The following is a 19,446-nucleotide window of genomic DNA, read 5'->3' as shown; positions in this document are numbered from 1 at the left end:
GACAATTAAAATGTCATTCAAATTATCCACGATAATATTTTTTATGAACACATTATACACATTAAAATTTCTTGTTATTTTGTTGGTCATCATCTAGTCCGCTCTAACCTTCGTCTCACTTTGGTACTTTTTATGAAAGAAATGTTAGATTATATAATAAATTATTGAGTATTAATATCTTTGATTTAATTTATTTCCTTATATAGGTCATGTGTAAACTCATGCGTCACATTTAAGGATGATAATTTGAGCCCGATTTTAGGGGCTCCGACCCTAATGGAGAGAGGATTTCCCGATAGAAACGGGGATGGGGTTAAAAAAAAATCCCCACAATCGGGGATGGAGATACATGTATCCCCGCCCCTTCCCCTCCCTGCCCCCATCCCAATCCCTTTATATTAATATATTTATTTAAAATACTAATATATTTTTTATAGTTTTAAATTATTTATGTTTTTCAAATTTATTTAGGTTTTTGTTGTATATATTAAAGTAGTTAATATATTATATTTGTTATATTTGAAATAGTGAGTTAATTTTAATTTTATTTAATATATTTATATTGTGTTTAGAAGGTAAAAAAAAGAATTTTTTTTTTTGCGGGTGCGGGGAGGGGATCTTTCCCCGCAGGGATGGAGAGGGGATCTTTCCCGATGGGGATGGGAAGGGAATTTTTCTTTGTGAGGAGGGGACGGGGAATCATTTTCATCCCCGTAGTGAAGACGGGCTGGGGACGGGGATTGAGATCCCCTCCCCGCCCCTCCTCCCTCCCCGTTGCCATCCCTAGTCACATTTACGTATATGATAAATGCAATTATTGATTATTCATTTATTTACACATTGATTAATTCCGAAACAATACAACTATTATTATAATTATAAGAAAGTTTAAAGAGATTATATCAAATAATACATAAAATTTCAAGTCTAGTTTAAGATGATCTTACGAAATAACAAGTCCAGCTATTATCCTAAATCAAGATAAGAATAATACTAATTTAAACTTCAAATATATATTCTATAACTAGGGACAACATCAAATATTAAATATTCCTTGCATCGATCAACGGACATCAATTGATGATGTTAATTGATGCTACTGTTGCACTTGCTCTTGTTGGAACTGAAATCAACCGGGGAGTCGATAACAATCTCTGTTGATTGAGATTCTCCAGAGCTTTTAGATGACACAAACTCAGTTATATCAATCGTCTGAGATTCTGCAGAGCTTTCAGTTGGCACCAACCTAGTAATCTTCTTCATCTCCTTGCCCTTACCCCACAGCACCGCATAAAGCCCACATACAATCAAAGTTGAACCTAATATACTGAAATAATTTGTGAATAGATTACTTCTAAATCTGATATATTTTCCCTGGCAAAAAAGTTCTTCAAGCTACCACAATGGTATCTCTTCCATATGAAGAAAAGATATTATTTTAGGGAAATGTTTGACATTTTTATTTTTTAACTAGATTGGCCAAAAATAGCACTGTAACTAAACTCATTTGTTAAAAAGCATTAAAGCTCGTTCTACAATTATAAAAACTCTAGAAATATTAACCAAACCCTGAAAAAATTATCATACTTTCTGAAAGCAGCTAGCGGATGAGTTAGAGGCTAATTAATTTCACAGATGAGTGAAAAAAATAAACCCTTTTAGAAAGATGCCACTTTATGCACAAATTCATTTATAATATTTGAAGAGGTAGATCATTCTTCTATCTTAGAGAGGTAAATTGACAAATACCTGCCGACGTGAAGGGTCTCGTTCAGTATTAAAGAACCAAGGAAGGCCACCACCACAAGCATAAGAGGGCTAAAGGAAGATACAAATAGAGGCCCCATCGTTCGCACACACCAGAATATCAAGGTCATCAACAAACCAGAAGAAACAATTCCCTGCAACATAATATTAAACATTGCATAACCAAACTATATATAAAAGAAGAAGCCGAATAGTATTGAAGGCTAATAATAGAACAAACCGCATAAGCAACTGTAAGAAGCCTAATATTAAACCCTAACTTCCACTGATTCCAATCTTTTTCCCTGAAAAACGCAAATACAACCGACTCTATTGCTGCCATGAGAGACACCAAAGCTGTGGTGGAGTAGTGGCACGGGTATTGCTCACTCATTTTTGCCTGTAAATGTACCAAAATATTAAAAAATATAATAAATTCGTAGCACTAAGATTATTCAAAACTATTGGTGAATAAATTAAAGACCTGAATGATCAACCAGGAAGAGTAAGTGAAGCAACTAGCCAGAACCAGTAAACAGCCCAAGAGGAATTTATTAGATTCGGTATGATGTGTGGCGGCATTGTGCAGAACGTTAATATTGGTAGACCAGATTTTAATCTCAACTCCTTTGTAGAAAGTGAGGAGCATCGCCCCACCTATTCCAATTAAAGTTCCAAACACTTTTGCTTTTCCAGCCAATGTCTTTATTCCCACCTTCTCTAGTCTGATATTTTAGCAACCAAAAACCCAGATTAACTATTGCAGTGATGAATGTAAGAAGGCAACATTGGATGCAATTTTTTTTTTTAATATATAGTAAAACTGCACAATCCACTTTAAATACATAAATAAGTATATATTTTATATAATATTATGATTAAGTGATTTAAATTAAGGACAAGAAATCACCCAATCACATAAAATATGTATTTATTAATCTATTTAAAATGAGTGTGTATAATATTACTATGAATGATATATTTTATGTCCTAACATAACACCAGTTACTATAGGGAAAGTGCATATAATATAAAAGTTTAATACTACTTGAATGGTACCCAAAAGAAAAAGCCAAAAAGAAAGTAATAGCTGGAATGAGATTGTTCATGGCCGTAGCAAACGTCGCAGTTGTGAAGGCCAAGCCCGTCAAATACAAATGCTGATGTAGCGATCCTCTGCAATTCAAATGCTAGATGCATCAGAAACCTAGAAATAGTTTTTTTTTTTTCTTTTGTTAAGTTATATTTAAGGTAGATTTGTTAGTTTAGTGTTTATTAGATATTAAACTTACCCAATTAAGCTACAGAGAAAGGCTTGAAAGAGTATCCTCCAAGTAAGTTTTGGTCTACTATTCCTGCAACAAGCATTTTATAAGCCACATACTACAAGTGACCACGAGGGACCATATAATAAGGAAACAAACAAACAAAATACTTAGTTTCAAAAAATAATATATCGATATCATATATAGTGAAAGAAAATGAGCAAACCTTTCAAGAATGAGAGCAAGAGGGACCATAAAAACGGTGGCAAAAATGAATCGATAAGCAACAATAACACTTAAGCTCATTCCATCGTTTGCTGCAAGTTTATACAGAACATTTACACCACCATATGCCACTTGAACCACCACCATAATCAAAGCTGGTTTCAACCTATGTATAAAATTACCAATCTCATCCATCATTCTCGATAAAATTTTCTCAGTAAATGCAAGCAGGAGAGTTTAAGAAATTGCACGTAGTTGATGCAAATTAATGTTTACTTTATAGTTGATTCCGAAGACGTACGTGATTTATTTTGTTAATTAAAATAATACTTCAGTTGCCTGCAGTAAGAAAGGCACTGAAAAAGTTGCATGAAGGAATATAAATTAATGAGACTGAACACGTGAAAAAAGTCAAAAATGTAGATTTATATTAAGCGTGGATCGATTAGTTATCTAACCAGCCACAATTTTATATGAAATTTGAAAAATTGAGCACTTAAAATACGGCACTCTTAATAAACAAAATTTAAATGGATAAAATATAGAAAAAAATATTAGAAATATCTATATATTTTATATAATTTAACTGTTAAATAGATTCTTTAAATCATCCACACATATTTTAAGTTATAAAACTTAAAATTAAAACTATGATGAATTGTGTATCTAAAATAAACAGTATTTTAACAGTAAACGAAATATTGGATCAAAGATGTGAGAGTACCAGAAAAGTTATATAATATTTTTACAATAAAACCATTACATAAAGTATCAGAGAAGTTTAGCTAATAATATTGAGTTCGAGTTTAGCTTTATAACAAACCAATTATACATGTCATTGAACTCAGAGCAAATTTATTATGCTCGATAATTCAACTCTCGATATTAATAGACTGAATATTACATATCATCTATACATCAACAAATACATTTAATTCTTTGTGTCTATAACTCAATCTACATTTATTTTGGTGAACAAATTTCATGTTTAATTAATTGGAACTCATGACTACCAGTCACTTAATTTTCACTTGGATTAAGTGCACAATGAAATCATGCTCTCCAGAGGAAGTGTTACTACTTTAACATGATAACTTATAAAAATAAAACCTCGTAATAGAAAACTATTAAAATACCCTTACGTCACATTCATTAATATTGAAGTTCATCAAATATGAACAAATTTCTTTCAGTGTGACAAGCTTTCCGCAAATTAATATCTAGAAGCCACTTCCTTCAATTGTTTCCACGCATACAATTTGAGTGTATTAAAATTATTTGCCTATCAGGAAAGGCTTTTTTGCATGACATCTTGAATTGCACCAAACTTTAAACCTAAAAGGAAAAAGAAGATTAGATTAGACCTTTAGTGGAAAACACTTGCTTCTGTCAATCCCTGTTGGGCAAATCACTTTCGTTGGGATTACTAGTTATACACGACTCTATGGTTTGACTTGGAAAAGAAAAAAACCAAAAAAAATAAAACCTATATGTACACGCTTTTATAAACGTGCGATTAATTATAACTAAATTTGGTTTAAAAAAGTAATTTAAGTGACAATAAAGAGATTTTATATTTAAAAAAATATAGCTTTAAATTTTTTTTGATAATATTTCAAAATAAAACTTGATATTATTAATTTTGATCTCGAAAGAGCAATCTAATTCACACTCATTTAAAAAAAAATTATAATCAATCTTCCCTTGATATATAGAGATTTTCATAGTTAAAAAAAAAAAAATCTTAATTATATATTTGATAAGTAAATACACATCACAAAATCCTTCCAAGCTTAGATGAGTTAAGAGACAAAGTTTCGATCTTTACCTGTTCTTATATATACCTAAAGGATATGCATAAATATCTTGAAATTGTTTAAATTTTTTTAGAACAAAAGACGAACTGGAGAAGCAAAAGTAACTGCTTCGCCTATATATACTATATATATATATATATATATATATATATATATATAATTTACAACACTAATGCTGCTCCAACTCATCTCACTGAGATTAAATTATTGTATCAACGTGGCCAAGCAGGTCTGACCAACCAAAAGGCCTTAGTATATGTATTTACGTATAAAGGATAGGCGATGAACTCACTGTTGAGTCACTTTCACTGAATTCATTTTTCATTAGCCCAGATAGCAGGAGATTTTCCAACTGTTGTTTTGTATGCACTGCTCTATTTCTAATGATTTTTTTTTTTTATCACCACAAAACAAATCAAACTTGATGATACTAAATTTAATTACTATTTAATGGAGAAAAGTTACGGCGTTCAAAATAACTCATAAAAGGCCCTCAAATGATAACTTAAATAGTAAATAAATGAGATTAATTTTAAACACGAAAGCAAGAGTTTAAATTCTAAAGTCAACATCAATGGAAAGAATTACAGAAAATTTCCATTTGGCTAAGAAAGATGTATTTACGTATTCAAGTCAAAATCTCATAAATTAAAGGAAACTAATTGAAAGAGAGTATCTATCACTTTGATGACGACAAAACAGTGCCAAGATTTACCAAATTTGTAGTGGAATATGGCGTGTAATTGCAACTATGGCTTATGCTACTTTTATGGGCACACAAAAAATTTATTAATGTGTTTATGGGCAGAAAATAAACTTACGCAACGCAGACGGGTTCTAGCTGTAATGCAACGCAAGAGGCTTTAGACACCCTAGGGAGAAGAATAACAATCTTATAGTGGATTTTGATAAGATTGTTCATATTTCACAACCTAAATGAATGAGTCTAAGATTCTGTATGTAAGACTTGAGCTCTCTTAACTTTAGAAAGAATGACGATGCTGTGAAACCCAAAAGCAAAATCAATACAATTGGTATTAGAGTGAGCTCAACACTGAGGGGAACCTGAAGTGTGAGGTCCATATATAGTAGATTAAGTCTAAAACTGAAATTTTTTTAGGAACATTCCGCTTAGTGTTGAGCTTACTCTAGTACTAATTGTGAGCTCAACAGTAGCTATATTCTCCCTTGTGTCACATTGCTTTGGATTTGTAATTTTTTATGGCCTGTTCAATAATAAACTCTGTTAACATAATCAATTAGAGTTTGATTTCCTCAATCAATCCACATTCATACCATGTATATATTTTTTATTCTTGTATAAATACCCTTTGTATAAACTCTTTGATATCAAATGAAATACAAAACAATATTTTTCTATTGTTAACACCTCACTCCTAAAACGGCTGAGATCTGATTTAACTTGCCTACAGACCTATTTGAAGCAGGCTTATGCAAAGCCTTAGCTTCTCTCTAGTACCCATCTTCGTGAGCATGTCAGTCGGATTTTCCCTTCCAACTATCTTGAACACATAAATCACCTTTCTTATTTATACCAATTCTATTATTAAATGTAGCCTCATGTCCTCATGCTTAGTTCTTTCGTGGAACATCTGATTTTTGCTCAGACGTTTGGTGCTTTGGCTATCACCATGGACAACATTCTCTTTAAAACCAATGGTTCTTAAAACCCCTTCGGGCCAAATAGCCTCTTTAACAGCTTCCATTATTGCAACATGTTTCTCCTCAATGGTAGAAAGTAACTATTGCTTGTAGGCTAGCCTTCCAAATCCTAAAGATTAAAGGAGTAACCTATCATGCATTGATTTAATAGTATCGATACTACCAGCAAAATCAGCATCAACAAAGCCCTTCAAGGCACCATCACTCCTAGTTTTTGTTGTTTGAAAAATCATTCCTACTTAGAGGTGGCAATGAGCCAGGCTCAATCAGTTCTAATGCAACCCACAAGGCTTAAGACCCATATAATAGTAAGCTTCACGAGTCGGATCAGCCTTGAAAAAGTATGAAGCTTACGGCCCGACCTTATATATAGGATCAGACCTTACAATAACTAACTGGGCTAGTATATTAATTTTAATAAAAAATAATTTTTTATATTATAATTATTAATTTTTTAATAATTATGAAAACAATAATGGGTTACCTCGCAAGCCTTGTGTCTAGGCCCAAGGCCTTGAATGAAATGCCCTTTTGGGCCAAGCCATTTTCTCATGCTTCGAATTGGGTCACAGGCTGACACAACCCATTTGATACCTCTAAACTTGTGGTTTTAATATATCTCAACACTCATTTAAGAATCAAAAGCATCCCAATGAAGCTTTCTTGGGTTAATTATAAATAAACTTAATAAGCTAATAGCGAATAATAAATTTGGCCTTGTACAAATTGTGAGGTACATCAGACTTCCAATTGCCTTTTAAGGAACCATTAGTTACCATACTCTACCTTTTTTAGTATTTGAGAACACTGAGTAGTTGAAAGCTTAAAGTGTTTCCCAAATGGAATTTGAATCTCCTCATGTTCAGCCATATTAAACTACCTCAACATTTTGTTAACATACTTCTTGCCATGAACAATCATCCGCTTCCCCTTCACAATCACACTTAAAATTTTTGGGTAAAATCATCTTTTTTACTTTGTGAATATGGTTGTACATCCTTCCTATTCGGTAGTCCACCATGACCTAATCTACATGTCATGGCATCCACCAATTTTAATATGTATCAATTTTCATTTCTTTTCCATTCCAACAAATAAAAATGTTATAAGAGCTCCACAACTACTGAGTACTGCATTATTGGTAAGTTCTTACTGATTATATTATAGCAAATCTTCTTGACTTATTCTATGTTTAGGATTCAACAAAAATAAATTGTATATCCAACAAGATAATACATTTAAGGATTTCCATATATAACAAAGATGAAATTAATCAAGAAACTAAAATTAATTGGGCAAGGAATATTGTCATTAAAGAACTAATTTATCAAAAAAATTTATTAATTCCGAAATTGAAACAAGGACAGAGCTCTGACTTTCCTAAAAAATAACACTCTGCTAATGCAAGAAACCAAACTAAAAATTCCAAGCACCACCACCTTCTTCAATCCCTTTTAAGCATTTGCTTGAACCAATATGCAGACATCTTGGGATACCTCTTCAGAGTATTGTAGTCGACATAGACTATCCCAAAACGAGAAGTGTATCCCGACAACCATTCAAAATTGTCAAGCAAGGACCAAGCAAAGTATCCTACAACATTAGCACCTTCATCAATAGCCTTCTTCAGATATGATATATAGCCTCTGTAGTAATTTACTCTTGTTGTATCATATAAAACTTCTGGGAATGTCATATTGCCCGGTTGGTCCATGCCTATTGTCATTCATAACAAATCATAATAATCAGCTAAATTCATTGAGACAAAATATAATTCAACAATTTAATTGACTTGCTCATACCATTTTCTGAGAGAATCATGGTTGGATTTCCATATCGCTCTTTTATATATGTCATACACTTGTAAATACTCCAAGGTACAATGTAAAGAAATGAAGTATATGCCTGCAAATGATCAGAAATGAAGTTATTCCTAAAATATATGCTATTTATATTTTTGCCATAATAATAATTTACCGTTGGACCAATTGGTTTTCCATTGCGTTCATCTGCAAGATTTACAACAAAATTAAATAACAAATGCAAATGATTTCTGAAATAATAAGCAAGAGATGTATCCAAAGAAAGGCCTTACAGACGAAACCGACATTCCAATCATTCTGATAGCTTGTGATATTAGACTTAGGCCATGGAGGATCCATCATGTAGAAGCCAGTGTATACATTAATACCAACAACATCTATGGAACCCTTCACCATTTGAACTTCTGCTTCTGTAAACCTTGGAAGCCTAGCTCCAACAATATCTTGCATTATTCTTGGATACTCACCATATATAATAGGATGTAAAAACCTGCAAATTAAGACTTTATTTTTTGTAGGCATTATTTTAATTACGTTAAATATTTTAAATAGATGAACATTTACCATCCAAGAGAGAATTGCATTCCTCTTTCAGCTGCATATCTGTCCTTTTTTGATCTAGTTAGAGGTTCAAACCAAACAAAATCCAAAAGAATTCCAATCCTTCCTCCTTGTTCTTTCTGAGGTAATATAAGTACACATTAATTTCTCTATGAAGGATACCATTTACAATGACTTTAAATAAAGATTTTGAAGATAAAGATCTTACTTGGTACTTTTCGCGATATCTTTCAACTGCAGCAGCATGAGCTAAAATCAAATTATGTGCAGCAATGTAGGGCTCAGTTGCAGAGTCTCCAGAGGTACAATTACCCACTTCTTTAGAACACCTTGAAGGGGGATTCATGCCATTATCAAAACCAAGGGCTGCAATAACTCTTGGTTCATTAAATGTGAACCAGTTCTTAACTCTATCCCCAAATATTTTGAAGCAAAAGTCTGCATAATCCGCATAATCCTTCCTGAAAGATTTGGTTTATTTCAATGACTTTTCTCTACAAGATAATATAATATGAAAACAAATCTTTAAAATATTCACATCAAAAATACTTACACAAAATCACAACTGAGCAGACCATTGTACTTTTCTTGAAGAGCTAATGGCAAGTCATAATGATAGAGATTTGCATATGGAGTAATCCCTGCAACAAATTAACTCAAACATTAGATTTATTATAACCAATTATTTACATTTATTTGCAAAGAATTTATTGGCAATTTTTTTACCTTTTTCAACCATGTAATCTATCAATCTATTGTAGTAATCGACTCCAAGCTGATTTACTTCCCCAGTTCCCTCTGCAAGAATTTAATAATTCCAAAAATCAATCAAGTTATATAGAAATTTCAAAAGTTAACCAAATCGCAAAGAGATAAATAAATTAAACTTACTGGGGAAAATCCTGGACCAGGAAATTGAAAACCGGTATGCATCAAAATTAAGCTTTACCATGAGATCAATATCTTCCTGTAAAGCATTATAATAACTTATTAATTCAAAATTTAATCATTAATTCATATTTACATTGACAATAAATATCACTAAAAGACCAAATTTCACAATTTTTAATATCGGGATAGCTTGAGTGATAAGGAATCCCAGAGGAGGCTTGGGTTCGAGACTCAGTGACCCATATCAAAATCAGGGTTACATTGAGGAGGGTTCAACAAAAGCATACCTTGTATCGGTGATACTGATCAACAGCAACTTCACCAGTGGCATTGCCTTTAATGTTTCCTTTACACCATATAAAGAAAAAAAGTAAATTCATGAACAATACAAACATTGATCAAATTGATTTTTTTCAAAAAAGAAGAATAAAAAAAGTTAAATTTTGATTTTTATATATACCAGGAACTTGAATGAAAGGATCCCAAATGCTCGGTCCCCTTCCATCTTTGGAGGCCATGCCTTCAACTTGATATGCAGAAGTTGCAGTTCCGAACTGAAACCCTTCTGGGAAAGCTTTTCTGCTGAGTCCTCCAGTGTCAAAACCATCGCCGCAATCTACTTTTTTATCTTGAGCGAAATCACCATTTGATGCATTTGAAATGTAAACAATAGCCAAGAAGGCAAGTATCAAACTAAAGAGAGAATACGACTTCATGCTGTTTTGCATGAAGAGAAAAGAGAAGTGGTATTTGATTCGAGAAATGAATGAAGCTATTTATAATGGCGAATCTAACTGGTAAATATTTTAGATATACATAAGCGATCCTTTAGAGATCCAGGTGTAACTGATTACATAAGATATTGATTATGAAGAAGATTTTATTTTGTAATTTTTATATATTGTAAAAGTTTCTTAAAATATTTAAGGCCAAATGACTATTTCCTAAGGTTTGATGGAAGTCTAATTTTTTATTAGTTAATTATTAAAAATTTAAAAATTTATTCATTTATTAAATTTTATTATTACTGTCAGAGATAAAATTGTTAATTATCCAAAAAACTAAAAATTTATCACATTTTCCCTCCTAAGTTTTAAAATCTAACAAATCTCTCATCACTCAAAGTTTGAAAAATCAATATTTCTTTATAGAGTTCTCCTAGTCTTGTTGTCGATGGTCGAGAAGACAACAACCTTCTCCTCTCTCCCTCCTAGCTTCTTTGCGACTGAAGACCACTAAGAGTGACTGGATGGTGCCTGAAAGACTAGTGTTTAACACAAATTTTCATCAGCTCTTCGCAATAAAGATTGGTGTGAAACGCTGCTTTTTGTTGCAAAGTGTCGATAGAAATTCATGTTAAACGGCAATCTTTGGGCCACCATCCAACTGGTCTTGGTGGTCTTTTGTTGTAGAGAAGCTAGGAGAGAGAGGAGAAGGTCGTCACCATCTTCGAACACCAACAGTGTGATTGGAAAAACTCTAAAGGGAATGTTGATTTTTCAAATTTTGAATGAGAAAGATTTATTAGATTTTTAAACTTAGGAGGGAAATATGATAAATTTTTAGTTTTTTAAAATATTTTGATAAATGATGATTTTATCTCTAACAGTAACAGTAAAATTTAACAGTAAAATGAGTATTTAAATTTTTTATAATTAATAGATGAGAAATGTAGTTTGCATCAAACCTTGGGTGGGAAATAGTCATTTGGTCAATATTTAATTTTTAAATATATCATAATTTAAACAAATAAAAATAAAAAACACCCTCCTCTAACCCATTCACATTCTTCTTCTGTTAATCTACAATTGTCAAGTATAGGCTTTTCCTTTAATAGAGTGTTGGTCAAAAAACTAAATTATTATAATGACTCCCACTTAAATTTTAGAAATTGTTTGGTTTCCTATCCTTAATATGAATGCTCAATTTTATATTATATGTGTTTTTATTAATTCAATAAAGGAAAAAGTTTTTTAATGGGTTGCAAGTAAATATATCAATGGGTCAAATCGGGTCGACTCTGACTCAGCGCATCAGGTTAATAGGTTGCGCTGAGCCCCAAATTCATACAGTAATGAGCCTTTGGGTTGGGTCGACCCATTGACATGTGAAGGCCCAAGGCTCAGCCCTATATATAGGGTCAAGTGGGGCATTAATCGAGTAGATCCTACCCATTTAAACAATATTTTAAAAGATTTAATTAAAATTTTTAAATACAAATTGTTTTTCAATTATTAAAACCAATGATAGTACTCTGAACATTTTATTTATAATACTTTATTTGTGGGGGAGGATTACGGTAGTTATATGATAAAAAATATTATAAGTTTATAATATAATATTAATTAATTAATTTATATATTGTATAAATTACAAAACATAAATAAAATATATATAATATATCATTTATCTACTCATCTTTATAAAATAAACATAAAATTATAAATATAAAGAATTATCATTTACGAATTCAGATAGTTTATGAAAGAGAGTTGACAAGAGAAAATAAGATTAAAAATATAATAAAAAATTAAAATTGAGAGATTTATAGATAAAATTAAAAATGAAGAAAAGTTGAATGAGTTTATATAAGAAAAAATAAATTAATTAAAAATTAAAAAAATAAACAAATTGAAACAAGTTGTGGCAGAAGCCCCCCTTCAACAGCAGAAGCCCTAGAAGGAGCTTGTTGCTTCTGCCACAAGTAACTAAATATTTTTTTTATTTTTTTACATAGTATTGGGTCAGGTTAGTTGGCTCACAGGCTTAATATTAAAACCTTAAGCCCAACCTGACAGGCTTATAGGTCTAGCCCAGTATGTTACAGTATCAGAATGGGTCTTCTAATATCAAAGCTCAATTTCGTGTTTTAAGTTGAGTCTTCATTTGACCTGGCCCAATTTATGTATCTAGTTGCAAGCTTCAATTTCCAATTTTAATTATCTCTTTGGTTGAAGTATTAACTTTGTTCACTTCATAAATTTTTGTACCAACGGCTAAACTAAGATCAATTAATTTCATTATAAATTACTAATTTATTCTTTTTAATAAAATCAAGAAATTGGAATAACATTTTAGACAACTATTAATTACCAATATATTTTTATTTTTTATTAAAATCCCATAAATATTATACACCTTCTCCCATCCCTCTTCAACAATCTATTTCATCTGGTCTTCCGCAACAATTGGATTCACTGTTGACTAGTGCGAAGGTTGCCCTTCCCTTAGAAAAATGACAACTCAATCTCACTCGTCTCTCGAAAACTGCCTCTGGTTGTAAGAGTTTTAAGTGACCTTGCTTTTGTAATTTTACTAGCATATTTAGGAGTAAATGCAAGAAATTTATACTAAAGGGTTTTTTTTCATATTTTCCTAGCATATTTACAGAGGTAAGTGTAAGATTTTAGGTTTAAGGGGGTTAATTTAATTTACCTTAATGTATTTTTATAGGTATGTGTAAGAAATTTTATGTTAAGGGAGGTCTTATATTTTTCCTTCTTATTATATTTAGGAGGTAAGTGTAAGAATTTTATTTTAAAATTAGACTCTTACTAAAACTATTATGTAGCCAGACCTGAAATATTGGCCCTTTATCCTGCTAACGATCAAATCCATACATATGTACTTGTCCCCTATGCTATCCTCAACATGTTGACAAGAACTTGGATCTCAACATTGACACTGGAAAAAGATATGCAATTAGTGAGCTACGTTGATATAAAGGAAGTGACTAGCAGAAAACAATAGCATCTTACATGATCAGTTGCCAAATCATTTTTAAGAGCTTAAACCGAATCTTGTAGAGTTGTGACTGATTTGGTTCACTGAGAAACAAGCAAATGCGGTGTTCAGGAGAAAAAAAGACAATCTAAAGATATTTACAGTCGAATTTGTAACAGTACAGTTTGATTTCTGAAAATCTTAACTACAAAGATAATCTATGGAGCCTGGTTTACTGACAAGATCAAACAACAGATAAGAACACTTCTATTAGTGTGGTCATTTTCACATTTCCCTTCATCATGTTGAAAATCAAACTGAGAGTAATACTTCTTTCCTTGGCAAATCACCAGATTAATGAGTTTTTCAAGCCATCCTCAATTTGGTTGCAGTCAGGCCGCCATAAGATTACAGCTTTCCAACACAGCAATAAACCCTACCATACAAAGGCTGGCTCATTCTCAGGCCTCTTTGAATGAGGTACAAGAGTGCCAGTTCTATGTACAAGTCCCTCAAACAATCCATTTTCTGAACAGCAATCACTAAATCAACACAAGGGTCACGAATAATACAAATTATGAACTTTCTTCATTACCTGAGCATATCTCCAGGACGTAACTGTGGCCCGTTAAGTGATGGTGAGATATTGAAAGCATTACCATCACCATAGAATGAAGGATGCCCGAGAGGCATTGGCCGATCAGGGAGTGGCGGGACTTCTATATCACCTTCCAACATTTTTAGAGCGTCTGCAATGGTAGGCCTCAAAGCTACCATGACATGAGCACACAATATACCAACCAACAGAAATCTTTCCATTATTGCCTTAGGATTCGAATTCACAGAATCCCCCCCTCTCAACAAAGAAGCATCCAAAACATCCTCTACTTTTCCAGCTTTCACTAATGACCAAGCCCAATCAGTGATCAAACATGCACGTGGAGACCCTGAACAAGACAAATCCAGAGCTTTTCTCCCACACATTATCTCCAAAACAACCACCCCAAAGCTATAAACATCACTTTTCTCAGTCAATTGTCCGTAAAGTGCATACTCAGGGGCCAAGTACCCATGAGTTCCTGCCACTCTCGTTGTAAGATGGGACTGCCCTTCTCTGCTTTGTTTTGCAAGGCCAAAATCAGCCACTCTTGCTCTCATATCAGCATCTAACAGTATATTTGTGGCCTTAATATCTCTATGATAAATTGCAGGCTTCACTCCATAGTGCAAATAAGCCAACCCCTTTGCAACATCTAATATTATACTCTTCCTTTGAGGCCAAGTCAATGCCTTTTTAGTGCTGCCAACTTTATCATTTAGAGAAGGGTATAAATGATCATCAAGATTTCCATTAGGCATGAAATCATAAACAAGATATCTCTGATTACCTCTCTTGTCATAACTTGGACTATCCTCATCAATCACGCAGCACCCCCTTAAAGGCACAAGATTCCTGTGCTTCAAATTGCTAATAATCTCAACCTCGTTACAAAACTCGGCATCACCCTGAAAATCTGACTCAATTATCTCTTTAACAGCCACCGTAGTCCCATCTTTCAAAACCCCCTTGTAAACAACGCCAAAACCGCCTCTCCCTATAAAATTCCTATGCGAAAAGTTATCAGTTGCCCTCTCAAGATCCTGAATCTTGAACCAAATTGAACCAGTATTTGGCCTCAATTTTGGCCTAGACCCTTGTTCCTCTAAAGAATAACTAGAATCCAAACGAGTACCATAAAATCTTCTCCTCAATTTCTTATCACACCAGAAATACAAACCCAACAAACTAGACATCACAAAAATTGCAACCCCAGCTCCAGTCAAACCAAAAACGAGAGCTGAATGACCCCTATTTGTTGAACCCACTTTAGAGTTTAATGCCAACCCAAAAATACATGACAAAGCTCCATCACTTTCAGGGCCAAATTCATTAACCATACCAGCAGCATAGAGAACAGCAAAGTAAAAGCAATCAATAGCACGACTTCTATTTCCATCAATGGCAATCAACTGAGACTGAACTTTAAAACCAGCGGAAACACAAGCATCACAAAAACTAAGATCAGTAAGATCACGTTTACAAGACAAATCAAGCTGAGTTGACGTACCCAGATGGAACTCCCAATCTTTAAGAGTCTCGATACTTGCACACACATTAGGAGTGCTCACAAACTGTAGAGGGTCAAAACACAAAGACACCAAATTGTCAGGCAAAGAGAGAGAAGAAAGCTTAGCCTGGTAATCTTGCAAACAAGCAATGGAGGTGTTGACATCTGGTAAGTTAAACATAGAAGTTTCTTTAAGATACAGAGCCAGAGCCACACCAAAGAGAGATAAGAGACTTTGGCAGCATGGGTTCTTGAAGTTTGTGATGGTGTTGGTGGTGGTGGTGTTGAGATGGTCATAGTTGCGGCAATAAGTGGTGTTCCATGGGATTCTGAGAACATAGTTGAGATCCTCGGGACAAGTTGAAGACACATTTGCAGGAGCCGACATGCCAGAGATTGAAAAGAGATGGAATAGAAAGAGAAGAACAGGCAAGTAAAGGCTCTTCATTTTCTTTGGTAAAGTTCGCAACTTTTGGCATAAAGGTTGAAGATTTTGGGTAGCAGGCGTGCTTTTTATGAGGCTTTAGAGAGAAAAAGAAAAAGGGTGTCATGGGCTGTGGCCATTGTTGATCTGAGAGGGTGAATTTGAGTCAAATTTGCTTGTCTTGTAAGCGGATCTATCTTCTTCTGTAAGTGAACTTCCCTGGTGGACTACGTGGAGAGACGCGCCTTGGATTTTTTTTTTTAATCTTACTTTTCAAAACCGTGAAAAATTAAAAGTCTATTTATTTTTGTATTTTATTTTTTCTGTTTTCGTTCACTTTTTATTTTATAAAATATGTCATTTTTGTTTTTTTTATTATCTCTGTTTTATAAAAAAGAAAACATGTAAAATGGGCAATCTTATAAATACTTCACACACGAAATATTAAAAAAAAAATTATTTATTTTATTCAATATCATAAGCAAAAGAAAATTGTAATAAACACATTTTGCCTGTTTTCAATTTTAAAAAATATTTTTAAAAAAGATGAGGAAATAATTTTTTTACTAAATAAAATAAAAATGTCAAAAGCACAAATGAATGCCTCCTATCAATATTTGTATATAAGAATCCATTTAATTATGTATGATATAAAAATGAAAACAAACCATTTAATTATGTATTTCAAAATTTGATAATTCTTCTACTATTATTTTTTAGAAATAATTTTCAATATAAGAAAAAAATAACTTTCAATATTGAAATTTCTATAACTATACTTTTAGAAGAAGACAAAAATTACAAGATCGTAAAAAAAAAAAAATGATTTCTAGATTTTTTCTCCTTCGGAGTTTCTTTCTTGGATAAGTTTGGATAACACTGAAAATCCTAAAAACAATTCAAATTCCTTTGCCAAAAAAGTTTTTTCAACATATCCAAAACTATCTTTGTGTCATACCATTCTTTTAATCGATAAAATGACAATCTAATAATGGGTAAAACATATCAAAGAATGATTTAAAATTAGTCGACTAAATAGAGATTTTTCAATAAAAACAAACATAACTTACTATAGAAACGCTCTTGTAAGAAAGATACAAATCTAAGAAAATATCACACTTTTAAAAAAATACATAAAAGCTCTCACTTGAAGCACTGTAAATATTTTATTCATTGGAATGAAGTATGAAAAAATTATAATGTCACATCTATTTCTTTATTTTATCTTCATTCATCTTCATATTAATTTTTACACATATATAATTTATTCGAGTTTTTTTAGATTTTATTTATTGTTATTATGATTTATTTTATTTTAAACTTTAAATTATTTACACTAGTTTATGGCAAATAATTATACCATTATAAAGTGATGAAAGAAATCTTCAGTTATTAAACCTAACATTTAATTTTGATAAATGAGTCAGGAAAATAGACTTTTTAATTTTTTAAAAAAAAGTGAGAAATTGTTGCTTAATTAAAGCTCAACTGGGAAATAATCATTCAGCTTTTTTAAAATTAATAAAGATGGACAAGAGAGAAGGAAACTGTTTGGGACGCGCTGGTATGGGCGAGTATGATGTTTTTTAGTGGGTGATAGTGACAATTGGGAAAGTGGGAAATTGGAAAAGGTCAAACAAAGAATTAAAAATTAATTAAGAAATAGTGTAGGGGCCCTTGAAAAATCATCACATCACACTCCACTAGGAATCTTCCTTTCCTTTCCATTGCTTTCCAAATGAATTGGATACTATTTCTTTTCAAACTGAAAAGGCCAAAGCACTATATCCCACCCAAGGTATACTACATCCCCAAGTTTCTTTCTTTTAACTTTGATAATTTTAAATATCTATCTATAAATAATTAAAATTAATAATAATAAGAGTAAAATTATTATTTTTTATAATATTAAATATAAACTAAAATATAATTTCTTTTTACCCCCCTAAACTTTAAAAACTAAAAATTTTTCCTAGCCTAAGTTTTAAAAAATGACAGTTTTCTTCTAGGATTTTGTTTCGAGATCTCCGACGTTATCTCTGATGCCATTGTCGGCGACCTCTCCCTCCCAAAGTTTACTCTCCCTCTGGTTGTCTCTCTCTTCCCATTTGGACTCCCGATCTGCATCGGAAGATTCATGGAAGATCAAGACAAAGCTATCGTCTTTGTCTGGGAAGACAGTCGTCTTCTCAGAGGTCTTCTTCTAAGAAGACGATCATTTTCCTAGACTAATACGATAGCTTCATCTTCGTCTAGGAGGATGATGAAGTTCTTCGTCTTTCACGGCTCTTTCGACACCGATCGAACGTTCAAATTGGTAGAAAGAGATCGTCAGAGGGAGAGAAAACTTCAGGAGGAAGAGGCCGCCAACAATGGAGCCGAAGATGATGTCGAAGATCTCGAAACGAAACCCTAGAGAGAAACTGTCATTTTTTAAAACTTAAGCTGAGAAAAACTTTTAGTTTTTAAAGTTTAGGGGGCAAAAAGAGATAAAATTTTAAGAGGTTAGAGTTCTGTTAATTTTAACTGTTTATGTGTAAGTATTTGAGATTATCAAAGTTAAAGAGAAAAAACTTGAGAATGCAGCATACCTTGGGTGGGAAATAGTCCTTTGGCCAACTAAAAATTGAAAAGAAATATACAAGAATTTCTATTACACATTTATGTTAAAAACTTGGGTTGCAAACTTACTGTAACATAACTCCTTTCTTAAATATGATGAGAACAATCTATGTGATGGACAAAATCATGAAAATCAAAATTTCTAACATTACAAAAGTTATATAAGAAATTAATATATTATGCTATCATACAAATTGATTGAAAAGATATTTAGTGAAATGTATTGAGAGGGCTAGTAAACTTTTTCTTTCAAGGTGATGGAGACAAACCAACTTCAATCAAATGTTGCTAAATGTTTACGTATTCATTTGTGTCATTGCCTGTAAGGTTGACAAAATTATATATGAGTATTGGCCAACAGAGACATTTTAGACTTATTACCATTTCGGTCAGATGATGGGTAGTTTCTGCACCAAAATACCACCAAAGAGGGAGAAAACTTGCCAATGGTGGGGTTAATTATGTATCGGAGTGAATCACTGGAAAGAATGATCATCGAAAAGAAAAAATATTTTTTTTTATGTAAATATGATATTTTAAACTTTGAAAATGGTAATT

At 32.3% G+C, this 19,446-nt stretch overlaps 3 protein-coding genes across 3 annotated transcripts; all 3 read right to left on the bottom strand.

The window, feature by feature from the left end:
* Nucleotides 1-844: 844 nt before the first annotated feature.
* On the bottom strand, nucleotides 845-3,481 carry LOC123213539 (WAT1-related protein At1g68170-like). Its single transcript, XM_044632996.1, has 7 exons — nucleotides 3,238-3,481; nucleotides 3,039-3,101; nucleotides 2,806-2,922; nucleotides 2,231-2,471; nucleotides 1,988-2,146; nucleotides 1,750-1,901; nucleotides 845-1,327 (listed from the first exon to the last, which is right to left on the bottom strand). The coding sequence occupies exons 1-7, from the start codon at nucleotides 3,432-3,434 to the stop codon at nucleotides 1,087-1,089; spliced, it is 1,170 nt and encodes a 389-aa protein (XP_044488931.1). The 5' UTR covers nucleotides 3,435-3,481; the 3' UTR covers nucleotides 845-1,086.
* Nucleotides 3,482-8,041: 4,560 nt separating this feature from the next.
* LOC123214601 (beta-glucosidase 44-like) lies at nucleotides 8,042-10,840 on the bottom strand. Its single transcript, XM_044634473.1, has 11 exons — nucleotides 10,472-10,840; nucleotides 10,299-10,357; nucleotides 10,012-10,087; nucleotides 9,847-9,918; nucleotides 9,674-9,761; nucleotides 9,329-9,581; nucleotides 9,124-9,239; nucleotides 8,832-9,049; nucleotides 8,714-8,745; nucleotides 8,539-8,641; nucleotides 8,042-8,452 (listed from the first exon to the last, which is right to left on the bottom strand). Exons 1-11 carry the CDS (start codon nucleotides 10,737-10,739, stop codon nucleotides 8,181-8,183), a joined length of 1,557 nt encoding a protein of 518 aa, XP_044490408.1. The 5' UTR covers nucleotides 10,740-10,840; the 3' UTR covers nucleotides 8,042-8,180.
* A 3,021-nt stretch (nucleotides 10,841-13,861) lies between these two features.
* LOC123214149 (probable receptor-like protein kinase At1g11050) lies at nucleotides 13,862-16,430 on the bottom strand. The gene is made up of 2 exons (XM_044633893.1): nucleotides 14,330-16,430; nucleotides 13,862-14,262 (listed from the first exon to the last, which is right to left on the bottom strand). Exons 1-2 carry the CDS (start codon nucleotides 16,288-16,290, stop codon nucleotides 14,247-14,249), a joined length of 1,977 nt encoding a protein of 658 aa, XP_044489828.1. The 5' UTR covers nucleotides 16,291-16,430; the 3' UTR covers nucleotides 13,862-14,246.
* Nucleotides 16,431-19,446: the final 3,016 nt, after the last annotated feature.

The sequence above is a fragment of the Mangifera indica genome, chromosome 4, assembly GCF_011075055.1.
Source record: "Mangifera indica cultivar Alphonso chromosome 4, CATAS_Mindica_2.1, whole genome shotgun sequence".
In the NCBI taxonomy this organism is placed as follows: Eukaryota; Viridiplantae; Streptophyta; class Magnoliopsida; order Sapindales; family Anacardiaceae; genus Mangifera; species Mangifera indica.
This window is presented reverse-complemented; position numbering and strand designations above follow the sequence as displayed.

What these genes read in the sequence shown, in the direction of transcription:
- LOC123213539 (XM_044632996.1), bottom strand. Translation starts at nt 3,434, where the DNA reads ATGATGGATGAGATTGGTAATTTTATACATAGGTTGAAACCAGCTTTG. An exon ending in TTTCTCTGTAGCTTAATTGG is followed by an intron (nt 2,923 to 3,038) that starts GTAAGTTTAATA and finishes TTTGAATTGCAG; the next exon opens with AGGATCGCTACATCAGCATT. An exon ending in TTTTTGGCTTTTTCTTTTGG is followed by an intron (nt 2,472 to 2,805) that starts GTACCATTCAAG and finishes CTAAAATATCAG; the next exon opens with ACTAGAGAAGGTGGGAATAA.
- LOC123214601 (XM_044634473.1), bottom strand. Translation starts at nt 10,739, where the DNA reads ATGCAAAACAGCATGAAGTCGTATTCTCTCTTTAGTTTGATACTTGCC. An exon ending in CTGCTCAGTTGTGATTTTGT is followed by an intron (nt 9,582 to 9,673) that starts GTAAGTATTTTT and finishes CAAATCTTTCAG; the next exon opens with GAAGGATTATGCGGATTATG. An exon ending in CATGATTCTCTCAGAAAATG is followed by an intron (nt 8,453 to 8,538) that starts GTATGAGCAAGT and finishes GAATGACAATAG; the next exon opens with GCATGGACCAACCGGGCAAT.
- LOC123214149 (XM_044633893.1), bottom strand. Translation starts at nt 16,290, where the DNA reads ATGAAGAGCCTTTACTTGCCTGTTCTTCTCTTTCTATTCCATCTCTTT.